Below are 21,667 nucleotides of genomic sequence, written 5' to 3' on the forward strand. Positions count from 1 at the left end.
AACACCACACCTGGCTTTTTTTTTTTTTTTTGAGATGGAGTTTTACTTTGTTGCCCAGGCTAGAGTGCAGTGGCACGATCTTGGCTCACTGCAACCCCTACCTTCCAGGTTCAAGCAATTCTCCTGCCTCAGCCTCCCGAGTAGGTGGGATTACAGGTGCCCGAAACCACACCTGGCTAATTATTTTTGCATTTTTAGTAGGCATGGGGTTTTACCATGTTGGTCAGGCTGGTCTCAAACTCTTGACCTCAAGTGATCTGCCCGCCTCAGCCTCCCAAAGTGCTAGAATTACAGGCGTGAGCCACTGTGCCACTAATTTTTATAGAAATAGGGGTCTTGCTATGTTGCCAGGCTCATCAGAAACTCCTGGGCTCAAGAGTCCTGCCTTGGCCTCCCAAAGTGTTGGTATTACCAGTGCACGCCACCACACCTGGTCTCATTTTTTTTTGAGCAAAAGAGACTGAGAACTGCAGAGTCAGCTATGCCAGGCTCACTAAAAGTCAAGCTTGTGTCTACATGGGCCAGTTAGAAACCTGCTGAGAAAAATGTTTTCAATTTGAATGTGTTTCATACTCTTAGAAGGGTGGTTTTTCCTTTGAATATTTCAAAGAGGCTACAACATCAAGACAAGACACTTTTTTTTTCTTTTTTGAGACAGAGCCTTGCCCCGTCATCCAGGTTGGAGTACAATGGTGTGATTTCGGCTCACTGCAACCTCCGACCCCCGGGTTCAAGCGATTGTCCTGCCTCAGCCTCCCGAAGTAGTTGGGATTACAGGTGCCCGCCACCACACCCAACTAATTTTTTGTTGTTATTTTAGTTGAGACGGGGATTCACCGTGTTGGCCAGGCTGGTCTTGAACTCCTCACCTCAGGTGATCCACCCACCTCGGCCTCCCAAAGTGCTGGGATTACAGGTGTGAGCGACTGTGCCTGGCTTTAAAAAAATTTTTTTTTTTAAGAGACAGAGTCTCTTTCTGTCACTCAGACTAGAGTGCCATGGTGTGATCTCAGCACCCTGCAACCTCTGCCTCCTGGGTTTAAGCGACTCTCCTGCCTCAGCCTCCCAAGGAGCTGGGATTACAGGCACCCGCCACCATGCCCAGCTAATTTTTGTATTTTTAGTAGAGATGGAGTTTTGCCATGTTGGCCAGGCTGGCCTCGAACTCCTGCACTCAAGTGATCCACCCACCTAGGCCTCTCAAAGTGCTGGGATAGCAGGTGTGGATCACTGCACCTGGCCAAGAGACTTCTGATATTTAGAGACCATACATCCTATCACCTACTGCATGCAACTAGAAGTTATATATAAACAACCTATTACATACAACCATTAGTCAGCAAAGGAGAAAGGAGCCCGACAGTTGGTTTGACAAACTGCCAGGGTAAACCACAAAAAACAATAGTACCCAACACATGTTCACTGATTCAGAAAGCTGAGCTCATTTTAGGGCATTACAGACAAATTTCGTCTTGATACCCTATATTCCATTGATCCTTAATGCCTCAGGGCAATGATGTAGATATTACTATTACTTAACACAGTCAAAAGCACACTAGGGATATATACACTATCCTCCAAAACTGAAGTTCTTGAATTTGTAAGAAAAAATAAGGGGTAGGAGGTTTACCATTCCTTAGATCTCTAAAATAAAACATTCAGTTAGCATTGTCACCAATCACATAAATGAAATTTAACCACTACGGCTTAAGTGTTAACATTTAAGTTAACTATAAAACATGAGTTTTATTAGAGAATACAGGGAAAGAACTTTGAAGTTCCTATTATACAAGCATCACAGGAGTTGCAGGACAGTAATTCCACTTATAAGAGTAAAAGCTCAGCACCAAGAAGAGATATGTTTGTATTTATCTTTTAAGGTTTCAAACTAAAAGTGACCCTGAAGGTTTGGGATAGGAAGCAGTTTTCAACAATTCTGAGTTAAGATTTGAACTGCCTGGATCACAAGGCTGCTCTGAAGGAATACATTTCTTCGCATTATTTTCTTTCTTCACCTGATCACCCACAGCTCAAAGCACCTCCTTCCTTTCCCATTCTTCCCGCAAATGAAGTGAAAGCAGCTTTGGATTTTTAGTGAAAAAATGGCCCAGAGAAAATAGAAGTCAAAGAAAGTGATTTTTTGTTTGTTTTTAAGGGAGAGAGGTGGGGTGGGGAGAGAACTATATGCACTGTTACTAGTTACTGTCACACTTTAAGGCTAAGAAAACTAAGGCTTGGCCAGGGGCACAGTGGCTCACTCCAGTAATCCCAGCACTTTGGGAGGCCAAAGTGGGCGGATCACTTGAGGTCAGGAGTTTGAGACCAGCATGGCCAACATGGTGAAACCCCATCTCTACTAAAAACAAATTGGCCGGGCATGGCGGCACATGCCTGTAATCCCAGCTACTGGGGAGGCTGAGGCAGGAGGATCGCTTGAACACAGAAGGTGGAGTTTGCAGTGAGCCGAGATCACGCCACTGCAGTCCAGTCTGGGCAACAGAGTGAGACTCTGTCTCAAAAAAAAAAAACAAAAAAACAAAAAAGAACTATGGCTTAAGGTTAAATAATTGTCTTCTTACTACACAGCCACTAAATGTTCTAAGACAAGATACCCATACTAAATTTTATGGGAGAAATCATACACTAAAAGGAATATATTCATGAATTTGGCATGGTCTTAGTCTGATTCATCCATAGTCTGCTGAATACCCCTGGCATGCTAGTTTTGTGCTGCCCGTGTGTTAGGCACTTTTCTAAATATTTCATATATTGTGTAAACCTTAAACTACCTTAGGATGTAAGTGCTCTTATCCCTGGTTTTACAGAAAAAGGTTAAGTAACTTGCCCAATGTCATACAAGGCAAATGGCAGAGCTGGCTAGATTTGAACTAGCAGCCTGGCTGCCAAGTCTCTGCTCTACCACCTCTCAGTAGACACTGAAAGGCACACTGCAGCCCCAGAGACCTCAAATTCCAATAAACGTGCAATGGTTCATACCAGGACAAATGCTACAAGAGCTCCTGCCATTCCTACCTCTAAGATCCCAAGGATTACAGAGATTTGTAGAGAGTCTATGGGCAGGGTCTAACAGAGATAATCCAAGGGTAAGAGGAAAAAGGGGGCATTTTAATTCAAGGCTAGGGAATCTCAGGGACAGGAGAGAAAACATCTGAAAACAAGTTTCCAAGGCATATTAACCTGGCAGGTTTGTAAATTTTAAGGTCTCACCTTAGCATAGGATTACAAGCCATTGAGCAAAATTCACCTTTGAGAGACAGGTAAACCCAGCAACCAGTACAGAACTCTCAAAATTAAAGACTTTTGGTTTATTTTGAAATATAATTTTGAGTATGATTCTACTCTGCTCTTAGATAAGAATTTCCATTGACTCTTCTGAGATTCAGACATATTTAAGGGAGACGCCAGGTTACGGAGTACTTGTGCATTTGTTACCTGTGGACATAGCACATACCTTGAACTGAGCCTCTGGTGGTCCAGTGATAATCACCATCCTCACTTTAGCATCTGGTGCTTCTGCTGGAGCAATCTGTAACAGACCCAACCAGTTACGATACTTTGAGGTATCACTGATAGCATCTTGGGCCAACCAGCCTAACATTTTCACATGATTGGCTGAAATGCAGAATTAAACCCTTCCTGAAGGAAATTAGGGAGAGGCAGCAATTCCTGTGGGTTCACCATTTAGGCCGCCCTCCTGCTATATACTATATACTTACTCTGTGCCTGGCCCTAATGGAGACCTCCACATGTAGCCTCTCAGCTAATCCTCACCACATCCTGATGAAGTATTACCTCCACTTCACAAATGCGGAAATGGAAGGCTGGAGAAGTTGAGTTACCTGGACCATGATCACACAGCTAACAGAGCTACAGGGAGAGCTGGGTCTGTCTCCATTGTCCGTGTTCACTACACCAGTGGTGCTCAAAGTGTGGTCCTTGGCCCACTTGCATCAGAGCTCCTTGGGCTTCCTGTGTAGGCAACACACTCTAGGAGTCTCTGTACCCTAAGTTTTAAGGATACTGCACACCACATGCCTTTGTTTGTCTGAGGCAGGGTCTTTTCTGTGGCCCAGGCTGGCGTGCAGTGGTGTCATCATAGCTCACTGCAGCTTCAACCACCCAAGCTCAAGTGTTCCTCCCACCTCAGCCTCCCAAGTAGCTGGGACTACAGGTGAATGCCACCATGCCTGGCTAATTAAAAAAAAAATTTTTTTTTTTGTAGAGATGGGATCTCACCATGTTGCACAGTCTGGTCTTCAACTCCTGGGGTCAAACAATTTGCCTGCTTTGGCCTCCCAAAGTGCTGGGATTACAGGTGTGTGCCACCACACCTGGCCAACCTTTATTTTCCTTAAATAAGGCATCAAAATACAGAATCTTCAGAACACACAGTTATCTATTATGGCAGACACCATTAGTTGTCCTCTGGTATGTTACCTGCTGTAGTTGCAAAATGTTTAGCTGACTGTGCATAGCCTGTATTTTGCCCCTTCAACTTCATCTGGCCAAGTTCTGGGCAATGGAATATAGGTAGAACTATCCCATAGCAGCTAACAAGAAACTTCCGTAGGAGAAAAGCTCTTTATGGTGTTCTCCTCTCCTACTGTCTGGACAACAGACCTGATTCTTGGAGCACTGAATGGTGTCATGTGGAACCATGAGGGACTAAGGCCATACCTGGGGAAGGTGACTTGGAAGGAACTTAGGTCCAAGGACTTGGAGGGGCAGAGTCAGCACCCAGCCCTGATGCTCACCTCCAGACTGTGTTTTCTGTACAGAGAAGTTAGCCTCCTTGGTGTGAGCCACTGTTGTTTGGGGTTTTCTTCATATCCTTATGTAACCCTAATAGGGTCTTCTACATTCGATTCAAATTATAAAGTGGCAAGATGATTCATATTTCTGTAACTTACTTAAAGAACCAGAGAGCCACAGCTGGTAGAAGAGTACCTTAATTGAAGCTCCAGCAAAGCGAGAAAGCTGCTTGATGTGCTGGCCCTGCTTGCCGATGATGGCACCGACTGATAGAGCCGGGATAAACAGGTGAACAGTCTCCGTTTCTGATTGCTGTTAGAAAAGAAAGCCAGGACATGCATGTTTATTTGCTACAAATCAGGCTTTTGTTAACATTAGCTTTAGGATGGACACCTTCTCATGCAGTAGGAATACTAGGAAAGTTTAAGGAAAAGCTACCACAAGAAGTTGACAGGAGCTTACCTAATAGATCAAGAAGATCTCATAGTCATCCTGAAAACAGTGGTATTTAAAATTTCACTTTTCTCTACGGTTTCCTTAAACTTTAAAATGTCACTGAGTTATGGATTTAAAAGATATGTAGATGTTGTCAAGTTTAATCATATTAGAATAGAGGGACATGGTTGCATTAAAAATTAAGTAAGATCCCCCTACCACTCTCAAGGTAGATTCTTAACAAGTAAATGAAATTCTGGGCTACATATCAAACATGACAGCACTCAAGGACGCCAGCTCCACACCTTATCTACGTAGGTTTCACTCCTTAAACACACACACAGTGAAGTTTTAGAGAAAAGCTGAATTTTGTTACATATGACCAAATTGTATGAAATCTTACCACTGTCATTCAATAGTTATCACATCCAAGTGCAGGACAGGATTAGGAGAGAGCTAATTCACTTTAGTGGTAAGATGCCATAAGATGCTTTCCCACAGAATTCCTTATTCCTTCCATCTGTGCCTTTGCTTTTTTTTTTTTGAGATGGAGTCTCACTCTTGTCGCCCAGACTAGAGCGCAATGGCACAATCTCGGCTCACTGCAACCTCCATCTCCCGGGTTCGAGCTCGTCTCCTGCCTCAGCTTCCCGAGTAGCTGAGATTACGAGCACTTGCCACCACCCCCGGCTTTTTTTTTTTTTTGTATTTTTAGTAGAGATAGGGTTTCAGCATGTTGGCAGGCTGGTCTTGAACTCCTGACCTCAAATGATCCACCTGCCTTGGCCTCCCAAAGTGCTGGGATTATAGGCGTGAGCCACTGCGTCCGGCCCCCTTTGCATTTTATACGTGAAGAAATTAGAAAATATTTTGAAGGCTAACTCCTGAAAGGTTCTTCATAAATGGATTTTATCTGTGTACCTCATTCCTTCACTACCTCCCACTTCAAGCCAGTTGTGCCCTTCCTGACTCTCTTTTCAAATAGTCCTTGCAGGGATAAAGGACACATTTACTCAAGAGTTCACAGTGACTGGACTCCTAAAAAGGCCAATTTAAGGTTCAGTAATGTTACCAGTCAACTAACAGTTCTAAAGTGCAGAAGCAGTGCACATAATTTATGCATTTTCTACTGTGTTTACCTTCTAACAATATAGTAAGAAAAACACTTCCAAGGGTAGTTCCAAGACACATATTACAAGAAATAGTTTGAAATGAGCCACAACTGAAGAAGCCAGTAATACGCTTTTGTTAAAAAAAAAAAAAAAGAAAAGAAAAGAGAAAGCCAGGCACAGTGGTTCATGCCTGTAATCCCAGCACTTTGGGAGGCCAAGGTGGGTGGATTGCTTGAACCCAGGAGTTTGAGACCGGCCTGGGCAACATGGCAAAACCCCACCTCTTCAAAAATTAGCCAGACATGGTGGCGCTTGCCTGTCGTCCCAGCTACGTAGGGGAGGCTGAGATGGGAGGATCACTTGAGCCCAGGTGGTTGAGGATGCAGTGAGCTGAGATCACATCACTGCTCTCCAACCTGGGTGAGAGTGAAACTCTGTCTCAAAAAAAAAAAAAAAGAAAGAAAGAAAAAGAAAAAACCCACTATGTATACCCAATCAGCAAATATTTCTAGAAATATTAGAAGATATTTTGTCTTACACAACTTATACATGAATTACTTAACACTTTTATGGGATTCTCTTGAATCTTAGATTCCTATTGCATAATACTATAAATTCAGCTCCCAAGTACTCAAGTTAACCCATCAGTACTGTAGTATGTATTATACACACAGCCATAAGACAGCTCCTAATTTCTAATTTTTTAACCTAAACACTTTTCTGAAATTCTTTTCTTTTTTTGAGACAGAGTCTCGCTCTGTTGCCCAGGCTGGAGGGCAGTGGTGTGATCTTGGCTCATTGCAACCTCTGCCTCCTAGGTTCGAGCGATTCTCCTACCTTAGCCTCCTGAGTAGCTGGGATTACAGGTGTGTGCCACCACGGCCGGCTAATTTTTGTATTTTTAGTAGAGACAGGGTTTCACCATGTTGGTCAGCCTGGTTTCAAACTCCGGACCTGGTGATCCACCTGCCTCGGCCTCCCAAAGTGCTGGGATTACAGGCGTGAGCCACCAAGCCTGGCCTGAAATTCTTAAAAAGTCTCGAACAACAGCAGACAACAGTTTTGCTTTCAAAAATCTCAGCAACTAGGTAGAAATCTTTAAAATTTTAAGCAGTTTTCAAAAATCAGCCAAAGAAAACAGTAACACTGGGCTATGACAGCTTTACTAGATGTAGAAACCAATTTGTGCCATTTAATGTCTGACTACCAAATGACATCATTCTTCCCACACAGAGATCACTAGTGGCACTGACAGTTCCAACTTTTTCCTGTGAGCCCAGAGCAGAGGCAAAGAGCAGAGCACTAGGCACCATAAATCCATGGAGAGATACTGATCACCAACGGCAGAATTCCGCACCAGACACACAGGCCGTGCCACTCGCCTGTCCCCCAATGCAGACTTACCAGGAGGCCATTCCGTAGGTCAGTTTACTCGCCCTGTTTGGTAGGAATTTTAATCGTGTTTGTTTAAATCTGAGAGTCTGTCTCTCTAGACTCCCACCTATGATACAGGTGAAAAATCAATCCCACTCAAAAGTAGTTGGGCCGTATCCTTTCTGCTACCTCATTTGTTTACATTTTTCAAGAAAAATCTCTACTATCACCTTAAATCTTTAAAGGAAAAATTCAGTTAATTGTTTACCTTTTTTGTTTGTGTATATTTTTCAAGAAAAATCTCAGCTAATATCATCTTAAATCTTTAAAGGAAAAATTCAGTTAATTGTTTACTTTTTTTTCTTTTTTGAGACACAGTCTTGCTCTGTCTCCTAGGCTGTAGTGCAGTGGCACAATCTTGGCTCGCTGCAACCTCCGCCTCCTGGGTTCAAGCGATTCTTCTGCTTCAGCCTCCTGAGTAGCTGGGATTATAGGTGTGTACCACCATGCCCAGCTAACTTTTGTCTTTTTAGTAGAATTGGGTTTCATCATATTGGTCAGACTGGTCTCCAACTTCTGACCTCAGGTGATCCACTGTGCCCGGCCCTTAACTACTTTTTTTAAACAACTTTAAGCCTTTGGTTTCCTCTGAAGAAAATATTTTTAACAAAAACACTCCAGAAATAACAAACGGGCTGGTTCTTTGAATGTAAGGAACAACTTTTTCCTATTTTCCAATAAAATTGAAATGGGAACGGATACCTAGACAAGAGAAAAATTAAAGTACAACAGTCTGCTAACAAATCTGAAAATATCAAGAATTCATCTAGGAATTACCAAGGTTAATCAGAAAAACTTATACATGACCAAGTAATTTAGACTTCTACAATCAACTACCTACCTAAAGTAAGTGCTACACCCAAACAGCTTCAGTAGTTAGTTCTTTCAAGCCAAATGCTCAAGAAGAATGACAGAAGCCCAGTGAAAAGAGAGACATGGAAAACCAGAAAGGTCAGGCAGACATATTCCATAAGTTTAAAAAATGTATTAAAAATTTTAAATAAGAAATGGATACAATAAATAACATCCTAATTTGCTTTTTTTTTTTTTTTACCTTAATTTGGATATCTTCTCGTATCACTCAAGCATCCCTACTGCATTTTGACAAGAGTATTTCTTCAAATAGATACACCACAGCTGATTTCTCTTACCTACAGTGTGTATGCATAATTTCCAGTTTCAATAAAATCTTGGTACATAAAAGTTGTGCCCTGTGTAAATACCTCTATTGCACATGTTCTTAGAAGTAGAACTGCTCAGTCAAAAGGGCCTGAACATTTAAAATTGCTAATTATTATTAAATCCCCATATAAAAAGGCCCCTGCTCAGTCCATGGAATTCCAGTTTCTCCATTCCAGTAGAACTCCAGTTAAGACATTTATGATACCTTTGAATATTGCCTTTGTTTTCACACAAGAGTAGTGGATGCTGAGATAAAAATTCAGGTTGAGGCAAAAATAACTCTGACAAGGGTGAGTGTATGCAGCACCCATGTGGCAAGATCAGTTTGTGTCTCCTCTGTGTGAGGTGCGGTGCATGACCTCATTTGTACCCCAAAACAGACCCAATTTCTAGAAACTAACAACATTCTCATTTTAGAGTTGAAAAAACTGAGCCAGACAGGTTAAGTTATTTGCCTGAAGTCACACACCACCTGGTGGAGCCAGGATTCAAACCTGGGTTTCTCTATCTCCTAAGCCGGATTCATAAACCAGTATGAAGCTCTCAGTGGGTACAGATATGCTTTAAAATAGAGCCAGAGCTGCCAGGCATGGTGGCTCACGCCTGTAATCCCAGCACCTTGGGAGGCCAAGGTGGGCAGATCACAAGATCAGGAGTTCGAGACCAGCCTGGCCAACAGTGAAACCCCATCTCTACTAAAAATACAAAAAATAGGCCAGGCATGGTGGCAGGTGCCTGTAATCCCAGCTACTCGGGAGGCTGAGACAGGAGAATTGCTTGAACCTGGGAGGCTGAGGCTGCAGTGAGCAGAGATCGCACCATTGCACTCCAGCCTGGGTGACAGCACAAGACTCCGTATCAAAAAAAAAATATATATATATATATATATATATATACACATACACACACACACACACACACACATATATATCTCCAGAGCTGTCAAAAATATACATGAAAGCTCTAAACAAAAGTACCCACTAGAACTGTCACTCAAGGGGCTGCCTTCCCCTGTCCTCTCACACTGACCTTGGTATGACTTCCTGTGAGTCAAAAGAAATTTCTTTTGCGTAGTTGGCAAAAGCTTAAACCTTTGATCATCAAAACGCTAAAAAGGGCATCCAGAGACAGTCTGTTATTTTTATTTTGAAAAATAGGGGTAGACTGAAGATTAAGAACTGAAAGCAACAACTGAAAGCAAGCAATGTTGGCCAGGCTGGTCTTGAACTCCTGACCTCAGGTGATCTGCCCGCCTTGGCCTCCCAGAGTGCTGGAATTACTCAGGTAGTTCTTTATAGCGGTGTGAAACTGGACTAATATATACTAGGCATATGGTCTAGAATCATACGTTGCTTTTTCTTGTTTTGTTTTGAGGCAGAGCCTTGTTCTTTTGCCCAGGCTGGAGTGCAGTGGTACAATCTCGACTCACTGCAACTGCAACCTCCGCCTTCCAAGTTCAAGCTATTCTCCTGCCTCAGCCTCCCGGATAGCTGTAATTATAGGCGCATGCCACCATGCCCAGCTAATTTTTGTATTTTTTAGTAGAAACGAGGTTTCACCATGTTGACCAGGCTGGTCTTGAACTCCTGACCTCAAGTGATCCGCCCACCTCATCCTCCCAAAGTGCTGGAATTACAGGCGTGAGCTACTGTGCCCAGCTGCTTTTTCATAAAAGTGAAAGGCATGATTTATACTAAAATGATTCCTTCCTTTAATAAATTTATTGACATAAAATACATGTGGTATCACGATGATTTGGCGTTGTCTGTCAATTTTAAAAGTTTGTGCTCTTTGACTCAGACGTTCTATTACATAAATTCTTAGAACTATTTGTACCAAGACACAGAAGTTTATGTTTAAAGATCTGATTGCATCGTTACATGAATTAGTGAAAAACGGAAAACTGAACTTTCTGAAAATCTTTATAAAGCACCTTCAGATAAAGCAAAATAACTGTCAGGTGAAGACAAAGGAATTGAAACTTTTAAGTTGCAAAGTATCTTAAACTTGCATAAGGTGGTGTGTACAGATGAGACAGAGCGAGACTTCGTCTCAAAAACCAAACCAGAACAGAACAGAACAGAACGAACAAACTACCCAAGAATGGGTAATTTATAAAGGAGTTTAGCTGGTCATGGTAACTGACACCTGTAATCCTAGTACTTCGGGAGGCCATGGTGGGTGGATCACCTGAGGTCAGAAGTTTGAGACCAATGTGGGCAACATGGTGAAACCCCATCTCTACTGAAAATACAAAAATTAGCTGGGCATGGTGGCGTGTGCCTGTAGTCCCAGCTACTCGGGAGGCTGAGGCAGGAGAACTGCTTGAACTTGGGAGGCAGAGGTTGCAATGAGCTGAGATTGCACCACTGCACTCCAGCATGGGCGACAGAGTGAAACTGTCTCAGAGGAAAATAAATAAATAAATAAAAAGTTTAATTGACTCAGTTCCACATGGCTGGGGAGGCCTCAGAAAACTTACAATCATGGCGGAAGACAAAGGGGAAACAAGGCACGTCTTACTTGGCAGCAGGAGGGAGAGAGACAGAGTAAGGGATGGGGCAAGTGTCACACTTTTAAACCCTTAGACTTCATGAGAACTCACTATCACAAGAACAGCAAGGGTTCCCCCTTGGATCTGCCCCCATGATCCAATCACCTCCCACTGACAAGTGGGAATTACAATTCAAGATGAGATTTGGGTGGAGATACAGCCAAACCGTATCAACTAGCTTCCTACAAATGAAAATCATTTAAACTCTATTCCTTCCTTTATATCTTCAGCCCCCATCATATACCTCTTATTTATGTAAGAGTTAACCCGGCCGGGCGTGGTGGCTCAAGCCTGTAATCCCAGCACTTTGGGAGGCCGAGACGGGCGGATCACGAGGTCAGGAGATCGAGACCATCCTGGCTAATAAGGTGAAACCCCGTCTCTACTAAAAAATACAAAAAACGAGCCGGGCGGGCGCCTGTAGTCCCAGCTACTCGGGAGGCTGAGACAGGAGAATGGCGTGAACCCGGGAGGCGGAGCTTGCAGTGAGCTGAGAGCCGGCCACTGCACTCCAGCCTGGGCGGCAGAGCAAGACTCCGTCTCAAAAAAAAAAAAAAAAAAAAAAAAAAAAAGAGTTAACCCAAAATTCAATTCATCATCTCTAATCACCCACCCATCTCTAATCATTTGTTTCTTCAGCACCTGTATAAACAGATGTACTAAATTTGTACCATATTGTTTACAACTTGGCAAAGTTCTCTGGCATACCTCATGTTTTCTAGGATAATGTAACACACTGCAAGTATTAATATAGCTGTTAGTTAAATGAAATCTCCCTTGTGGCTATTTAGCAGTTTTAGAACACATACATCAGAGGAGGACTTGCCTTCCTACTAAACTATTATGTGGAGATCTGTGTTAGGGCCTGTCCTGCACGGCTTGGCCAGATCACTTCTGTTTCTCTTCATCAACAAAGAACACAAAATAAAATTATTTCATTCTTCACTATTTAAGTCAGAAGAACAGCATCTCTCTTTGGAAGATACTATGTAACTCACAGCCCCCAGTGTGTCACACAATTACCATATGTCATTTATCCCTTTATGGCCTTTTTTATTTTATAACTGGATAGACCAATTGAATTAATGCCAACACTGACTATAAACTGTGCTCAATGTTAGCATTACTTCATCATTGTATCAAGACCATTAAGTTAATCTTGAACATTTTTTAAAAAATTAAGGGTGGGGGCCGGGCGCGGTGGCTCAAGCCTGTAATCCCAGCACTTTGGGAGGCCGAGACGGGCGGATCACGAGGTCAGGAGATCGAGACCATCCTGGCTAACACGGTGAAACCCCGTCTCTACTAAAACATACAAAAAACTAGCCGGGCAAGGTGGCAGGCGCCTGTAGTCCCAGCTACTCGGGAGGCTGAGGCAGGAGAATGGCGTAAACCCGGGAGGCAGAGCTTGCAGTGAGCTGAGATCCGGCCACTGTACTCCAGCCTGGGCGACAGAGCGAGACTCCGTCTCAAAAAAAAAAAAAAAAAAAAAAAAAAAAAAAAAAAAAAAAAAAAAATTAAGGGTGGGATCTAAATATTTTATCTAACAACATCCATATTATGTTCTTCTGAACAATATACTTGGGGGAGGCTGGTAGTGATAAAGACCTTTTCAATGATCAAACTAAACCTAATGTGTAACTTTCCCAGATTTACCCCACAGTATTTCGTCATGACTGTAATTGTTTGTTTCCTGGGCCTTGTTCCAAAAATAATTTTATGCTGCTTATAAAATACACATAATCTGGAAAGATAAAACAAAGGAGGTGAAAAAATAAGAGCATAGGGACCTGAACACTCAAGATAAGATGAAGCCAAAAATGCTATTATACAAATTTGGCTTTAAGCTTCCTCGCAGCTAATTTTTTAAAAAGTTAGTTGCATGATTTCCCATGACTATGAGAGAAAAACGATTCATTTACTTATTAAAAATGACTATTCCTGGTACTGGTTTCAGAGAGCAACTCCTCAATATCCCCAGAGAACACTCATGTAGCAGCATCCTCCTCAGAGTGAAAGCCTGGCCTAAACATGCATGTGTCTTAGCCTGGAACACGTCCAAGGCTGCTGCTGTGAGAAACAAAAACAAAGTTATCTTTCTGACATAGTGATGAGGGGCTGTCCATGTTCTTGTTTTGCTGATGAGAAATAACAAACCCAAAATAAAGATTAAGCATAAACTTAAGAGAAATGTTGTGTGACGCTTTGGAAAAGGAATGGTGGCCAGCAGAAAAGGGTCAAAAGGACCAAAATGTAACAGAAAAAAAGGGCACATACATGAAGAATCAATGTGTAGACTTTAAAATGTCCTATCCTGGAATGAAAACAGAAGCAAGAGAATTTGTCAAATAGAAGCAGCAGAGTTAGAAGCAAACTAAGTGTTTTTCCACACCAGGAGATGCTGCCCTGGAATGACGGACAATGATGTGTGCTGTTGGCAATCATGTCTTAAAGAAAAGTTGACTCATCAGATGTCTGAGGCTTGGTGAAGACATTTCTGGATGTCGTCCAATTCCCTTTGCTCCAATTTCCTATCCACAAAGCATCTTCTTAACCAAATATTACTTTTCAAGAAAATTTTCCTCTGGGAATGTAAGACAGCTCACATTAATATGCTGTCAACTTTTGCCAATCATTAAATTGGCTCTCTGGTACAATTCATTCTTATGTGGGATTCAGAATAAACCATGAGCCATGCGCTGTGGCTCATGCCTGTAATCCCAGAACTTTGGAAGGCTGAGGTGGGCGGATCCCTTGCAGTCAGGAGTTCGAGACCAGCTGGACTGATATGGTGAAACCCCATCTCTACTAAAAGTACAAAATTTAGCTGGGCACGTGCCTGTAATTCCAGCTACTCAGGAGGCTGAGGCAGGAGAATCGCTTGAATCTGGGAGGTGGAGGTTACAGTGAGCCAAGATCATGCATGACACTGCACTCCAGTCTGGGCAACACAGCGAGACTGTCTCAAAAAATGAAAAAGAAGAAATCGAGACTACAATAAGCCTATCCTAGAACAAGCCTGTGTCAGGATTTGGATGCCCCAAATAAGCAGATAATTTAAATTTTTACTTGCAAAACTCAGCAGTTTTGCAAAGCAAAGATTATAATAAGCCTTTTTCACCTGTGAATTTAAGCCCATGAGACCTAGGTTGGAAAAGGCGCATTAGCGTTACCCAGTCTTGTTACACATTCCTTCCATTTAAGTTAAGGTCTAGTTGCATTGTCTGAACCTTTTCTTGGATACATTCTTCGGGACCGAAGGATGTTCACAGGACATAAGCTGCTTCCCAATGGATTTCTGCCAAATGCCTATCAGCAAAACTTCTTTTGGACTTCTTGGCAGACTCTGAACTATGGCTTGAAATAACAGAAGAACAAAGCTGCTCAACTGAAAGTTTGCATAACTGGTGAAGTCTGCCAATGAGTAATTCCTAATCATCTATCGTGAAAACATAAGTATGAGCAAATAGTAAGGTTAAGTGTATTTACTTTGTGGGGAAGAAAATTTAAGACATCACAAAGGCATGGAGACATGTATGCCAGCCAACACGACCAGCCTCCAGGAACCTGGAAGGATGCCAGCGTTTCCCTTTGGCTTGTAAAATAGATATCCCTGGGTTTTTTTTTTTTTTTAAATGGATTTAGGTCTGGAACTGAAACTAAGTTTACTCAACTCCATGACCTGAACAAAATATTGAAGTCCCTAACAAACAAAAAAAGGCAAAGAAAAGTTTTTTGCCGTAACTAGATAACCGAGGCTTCTCGGAGATAATAAATGTGCACGGTAAGTTACTTACTTAGAAACTGTTTACTGACAAGAGTTGCACCCACCGTGAGAAAGATTAAGAGACTCCCTGAAACAGTCATCTGATTTAAAAAATTGCCTCCAACTCGTAATTTTTTTTTTTTTTCCACAGGGTCTCACTCTGTCCCAACCCAGGCTAGAGTGCAGTGGTTCAATCATGGCTTACTGCAGCCTTGACCTCACTTCCCACCTCAGCCTCCCAAGTAGCTGGGAAAGGCACAGGCCACCACCCCTGGCTAATCTAAAGAAGTTTTTTTTTGTAGAGACAGAGTCTTCCTATGTTGCCCAGCCCGGTCTCAAGCAATCCTCTCACCTTGGCCTCCCAAAGTGCTGGGATTACAGGCATAAGCCACGGCGCCTCGCCCTTTGTTTCTTAGAGTACCTTAAAGTGCTCATCTCTCTTGCCTCTTTCATAAGCAGAAAGCTAGCCATTTTAAGGTTACACTATCATTCTGGAGACTTCTGAGAAGACTCCAAAGAGGCTATCAAAACTATGAAGCCAGCAGCCCGTGGGCTTACTTCTGCCAACCCAACTGCATGCTGCCAAGACCATCCAGCTAAGGCGACATGCACTATGCCAATTCCAGCTCTTGCTTGCTCTGCTTCACTAGCTGCCAATTCCTTCTTCCCTACTGTTTGAGCATTTCTGAAAGGCGCGTTTCCTGTCATTTATAAACTCGAAGTTTGCCAGTTAAGTACTGCATAAGCCAGCTGCTCGGCAGGAACTAGAGACTTTTTGTCTGTTGGAAGAACCAACTCTTTGGCTCTAGGGGGCCTCAACCTGGCAGGTTCTGGGAAGAAGAGAGTATTGTGGGGGAACTAGTGGGCAAAGTTCTAGAATGGAATAGAGGCAAGGGATTTATCCAAAGAGATGCATCATTTCTACTTTCATGCTACAAAGCAGGAATGAGAACACATGAGTAGAGAAATGAAACAATTCTGAAAGAAAAAGGAAGTAGTATATATTAAAAAAAAAAAGAAAAAACAGATTCTTTGAAATATTTAGCCATCAAAACCTACTTCTTGACAGGCAATATACATTTAAAATAAAAGCGGAAGTTCACTGTTAACCTACAGGACATCAAGGATAAACATGATCTTAGTACATAATCTGTGATAGCTTCAAAGGAACAGCAAGCTTCTCATCAGCAAGTATAGATACCAGAATGCACTTCAGGAATAGTTTAAAAGTGCTGAGAGCAAAATGCCTGTTGATCTTTAACTTTCTAACCCAGTTTCTTTTTTTTTTTTTTAATAACATCATAGACCCTCACAAACATAAAATAGTATTTTTTTTTTTTTTTTTTTTTTTGAGACAGTCTTGCTTAGTCACCCAGGCGGGAGTGCAGTGGCACGATCTCGGCTCATTGCAACCTCCACCTCCTCGGCTCACTGCAACGCCTGGTCATTATCATTGCTTCTTTTTGGCTTCACTTTTCTTGCTAAAGAATAGGCTGGCTGCAGTGGCTCACATCTGTAATCCCAGTACTTTGGGAGGCCGAAGTGGGAGGATCACTTGAGGTCACGAATTCGAGACCAGCCTGGCAAACATGGTAAAACGCTGTCTCTACTAAAAATACAAAAATTAGCCAGGCATGGTGGTGCCTGCTTGTAATCCCAGCTACTCATGAGGCTGAGGCACGAGAATCACTTGAACCCAGGAGGTGGAGTTTGCAGTGAACCGAGATTGCGGCACCACACTCCACCCTGGGTAACAGAGCAAGACTCTGTCTCCAAAAGAAAAAAAAAAAAAAAAGAAGCAATGATAAGCAAAGAAACTGGTAAAGCTTTGGGAGATTTATTGCCTTTAAAAACAATAGTTTATTTGTATTTCAAAAAGTGGTGACCACTAGGTACACAAAATAGATAAGTATTAGTGATCTGGTTTTAGAAAAAGAACAAAGTCTAAAAATAGTGAAGGTGAAGCTATTCCAACTAAGTACTTGCAACCACCCCCTACCACCCGCAACTTGAAGTTTAATACTCAAACAACACTTGTTAAAGAATTGTTCCCCTAAACATTAAGCCAGAAGATTGCCTGGCAGCTGTTTGAAAGTAGAATTTACTCTAACTGTATCTAAATTGTATCCAGGGACAATATGATTTTCTGAAAAATGGTGTTTTCTCTTTATTTAGATGAAAATAACCACAGGAATGGGAATCTGGAATATGGAATTTTCTTCTCCAGAATTTAGACTCTGCTTTTTGAGAGAACTTAAAAGTTTGCTTCCTCTCTTCCAGGCTCTGGGAGGCTCCTTTAACAGGCAATAGTGCCCAACCCAGTGAAGCAGACAAATAGCTGTCCCCAACATGTATTTTCCTCTAGTAATAGGCCCTGTGTTTAATGGACACATTGCTGCCCCCACATAGGGATTGTTTCCCAGCTTCTCTTGCAGCTAGACACAGCCAGTGGCATGTTCTGGCCAACATGAGGCCAACAGAAGTAGGAAAAGCTATCCTCAGGCAGTGTCCTTAAATAAGGATGCTGCCAATTTTGATCTTTTATCTTTCAGTTTGAAATGAGGTCTCACCAGGCTAGACTCAAATTCCTGCGCTCAAGCAATCCTCCCACCTCAGCCTCCCCAGTAGCTGGGACTACAGGTGTCTGTCACCACACCCAGCCATCCTTTATCCTTCTTGTTGGCTAGAAACAGACCCAATAGTTGGAGCTTGAGCAGTTATCCTGGGCCAGGGAATGGCACACAAGGCAGATAGAAGCACCAGTCCTGAAGGATATGGTGGAACCACTTCCAGTCTTGGATTGTCTACCCTTGAACTGTTGTCATGAAAAAGGAAAACTAATCTAAGCCATTTTTTTTCTTGTAACAATCCATACCCAAACCTAATCCTGATACATGTCGTATGCCAAAATAGAGTTAGAAGGGTAAAAACAGATATATGGCAACATCCCACAGAGGTTTTTGGCATGATATTTCCTACGAGTTGGGATGGCAGGTGGTCCAGAGAGAAAGGTGAGTTTTTTTCACTCTTTAAAGCATAGAACAAGGTAGAAAAAGGGATATGCACAACTAGCATGTATTTGTGCTTATCCTAAACTTTTTCTCCCTTGCAATTGGTACTGATAGAAAATGTTCTTTCCAACATTGAAACGCCCCTCCAAAGACTAGTAAACATTCTTTGTAGAACAGTAGTTCTTAGCTAGGCATGATGGAGTGTGCCTGTAGTCCCAGCTACTTGGGAGTCAGAGGTGGGAGGATCACTTGCACCCAGGAGTTCAAGTCCAGCCTGGGCAACATAGTGAGACCCCATCTCTTGAAAAGAACAGTTCTTGACAATAAATGGGTAGCAAAATACTCCTGATGACTTTTATAAAACTATACATTTCTGAGCTTCCACTTGCTCCCACTGAGATTTTTATTTATTTAAGTGGGCCACAGGTTCTTAACTAATTAAACAGTTGTTGTTAGCCTTGGCTACACATTGGAGTCACCTAGGGAGCTTTCGAAATTGATACCTATGCCTCACCCCTGGGGATTTTAATTCAAATTGTCTGGGGTAATTATAATTTAATTATAGGAAAAACATTTCTTTCCCCTTAAGGCAGGGAATAATTAATGCTGAACTTTACAGATTGCCAATGAATGTAAAATAAGAAATAAAAACAGTAATATATGGTTTAGGGAAATACATGATTTGGGTAAATGATTTAGGAAAACATTCAGTTATAAATTTGAGGATTCCACTGTATCACTGCCTGGAATACATGTAGAATAAAATATCCACTGGAATTCTGCAAAGAACACAGATTGCTAAGACTGTCCATATTGTATTCCTTTAAGAATGCGAATTTCCTTTGCCTGTCCTTGAAACCACCAGACTGTTACCTGTTTGCAGCTCTTGCCCTGTTGCAGTGTTTTCACTGTTGGCAGCTTCTGCAACTTCTGTTCTCATTTGCTTCTTCTAATTGCACCTATTTGATTTAGCTTAATGACTCAGGAGAAGCAAGATGACCTATTCCAGTAACATCTTCCTTACATTTACTCTTGGCTCAACTTCCATTAAGTAAACATCACTGACCTCCTCCTCCCATTCTTAAAACAAAACTGCCACTGATTTAAGTCATTCAGACATTTAAGACTGTAGAAGTGCTTGAGAAAGACATTTAAGACTGTAGAAGTGCTTGAGAAATACAAATTCTTAGTATGATCTCACTTCTCTCAAAGCATTCTTAATTTTTCTAACTTAGGAACCTGATACACAGAACTGTATCAGAAAAATGACAATTCCAGAGAATATGCAGTCTTACCTAAATATTTTAAAAATAGTCACCTACAAGTTCACTTTAGGAATTTTGGCTACTGAAGCATCCATGTAAGTGTAAAAGACTGATGTCCAAGAATGTTCTATTCTGTGACCACTTGTAATGTGAAAAGCTTTGTTGATTGGAACGTGTCATCAGTATGGAGAGAAAAAGAGTTAAAGGGACACCTCAATTTACAAACTGGGAATGAAAGGAACAGAGAGGTTAAGCAACCCACCCAGAGAGAAAGCTAATTTAGGGGAACGAGCAGAAATGTGGGTTAGATACGAGCTTTCCTAGCAGAGGTACTTCACATGATCAGCTCATTGTACCTTTTAGTAAGTGTCATTTTACACAGAAGTGCTGGGGACACACCTGCCCTAAACCAATCCTATAACACACATAAATTAGTGGACGTGTTCAAAGTTAAGTCTCTAGATGTACTCTCAGATTCCTATTTTAGGCTCATACTCCCCTATTCCTCCTTAAACCATTCATATTATTTAATTCTATAGAAACCAGAAATGTGTGACTTAAAGTCTTTAGACACAAAGCTTCTAGTTCAGTTTTTTTTTTTCATTACACAGGTGAGAAAACAAATCCAGAGCCAAGAAGTCTGACCTTCAGTGACACAAAATTGTGTCAGAGGCAGTGGGCCAGACCTGGGCTCTGACTTTAGGGTTCTTTCCACCAGTCCCTTTTAGCATCAAGGTACAAACATGCCAGCCACTTCAGGGGACGTGTAATGAATCTGTGCACACTTCACTTGTAGCTGATATTTTGATGGCTATCCCTCTGTCTGTTACATGATTTCCAGGCCAAAACATACTAGAAATGGCAGGTGAATTGCAGGAAGGACAAGATGCTGCTGACAGTAAAGGCAGAAACAAACACGGCAAGAGGGCAACTGCTTAGAACCCCTATCAGTTTGGTGGGTTCAAGGACGGGAAAAGGAAATTTTCATTTTTAAAGGGATAAAAGGGGCACAATCTGAGTCATCTGTATTTTCTGTACAATTTCAATGTCATTTTACTCTACATAGTTATTCTAGGTAGTGATACAATGGAATCTCCAACCTGTTCCACCTAGACATTCTCCTAAATTGGTTTAAGAGGTATCACTCAAAATATTAATATTAAATAAGAGAGCCAAACAAAAAGGGAGAGATGTAAAAACAAACTCATGAAGGAAGATCCAAGAATGTCACATGAATACCTCCAATTATCATGGATAATGCAACTGAATTATTAACTACTTTCAAAATAATTTATTCTACCAGCTGTCTGCTATGCTGCGATTATTTTCATACCATCACTAGTCTCCTATTTCTGACCTCAAGGAAACTGCTATTCTTAAAAAGCAAGTATAAAAGGTTTCTTCTTCTTATTTTTTCCAGATGGAGTTTCGCTGTGTCGCCCAGGCTGGAGTGCAATGTCGTAATCTCGGCTCACTGCAACCTCTGCCTCCTGGGTTCAAGCAATTCTCCTGCCTCAGCCTCCCAAGTAGCTGGGATTACAGGCACCTGCCACCACTCCGGCTAATTTTTTGTATTTTTAGTAGAGATGGGGTTTCATCATGTTGGCCAGGCTGGTCTTGAACTCCTGACCTTGGGTGATCCTCCTGCCTCGGCCTCTTAAAGTGCTGGGATTCACAGGTGTGAGCCATGGCACCTGGCCTAAGATTTCTTTCTTTTTTTTTTTTTTTTGAGACGGAGTCTGGCTCTGTCACCCAGGCTGGAGTGCGGTGGCCGGATCTTAGCTCACTGCGAGCTCCGCCTCCCGGGTTCCCACCATTCTCCTGCCTCAGCCTCCCCATTTATTTCTTATATAACATACCTCTTTACAAAATAAAGAGCTGTTTAACATATGCACACGCACAAACAATATAATTGTGCACAAAACTATCTTATCTCATTGGTTTAAAAAAGTGCAAACACTCAACATGGAAAACACACACAGTCACTCCTGACCTTGCAAAGCCATTGACTTCCAGGTGACAAAGACGAAAGAAGCCTTTAAAAAATCTTTTCCTTTAGTATTTAATAATTACTGGCCACGTGGTAGCTCATGCCTGTAACCCCAGCACTTTGAGAGGCCAAGGCAGGCAGACCA

At 42.0% G+C, this 21,667-nt stretch overlaps 1 protein-coding gene across 2 annotated transcripts in view; it reads right to left on the bottom strand.

Annotated features, from left to right (window-relative positions):
* The window catches only part of IGF2BP3 (insulin like growth factor 2 mRNA binding protein 3), a 156,908-nt gene that overhangs the window by 3,972 nt on the left and 131,269 nt on the right, over positions 1-21,667 (bottom strand). For both annotated transcript variants that reach the window (XM_033192407.1, XM_033192406.1), the window contains 2 exons: positions 4,969-5,085; positions 3,473-3,547 (listed from right to left, as the gene is read on the bottom strand). In XM_033192407.1, the coding sequence (XP_033048298.1) occupies positions 3,473-3,547; positions 4,969-5,085 (192 nt within the window). The remainder of the gene's footprint in view (positions 1-3,472; positions 3,548-4,968; positions 5,086-21,667) is intronic.

Source organism: Trachypithecus francoisi, unplaced genomic scaffold, assembly GCF_009764315.1.
Source record: "Trachypithecus francoisi isolate TF-2019V2 unplaced genomic scaffold, Tfra_2.0 Lachesis_group4, whole genome shotgun sequence".
Taxonomy (NCBI): domain Eukaryota; kingdom Metazoa; phylum Chordata; class Mammalia; order Primates; family Cercopithecidae; genus Trachypithecus; species Trachypithecus francoisi.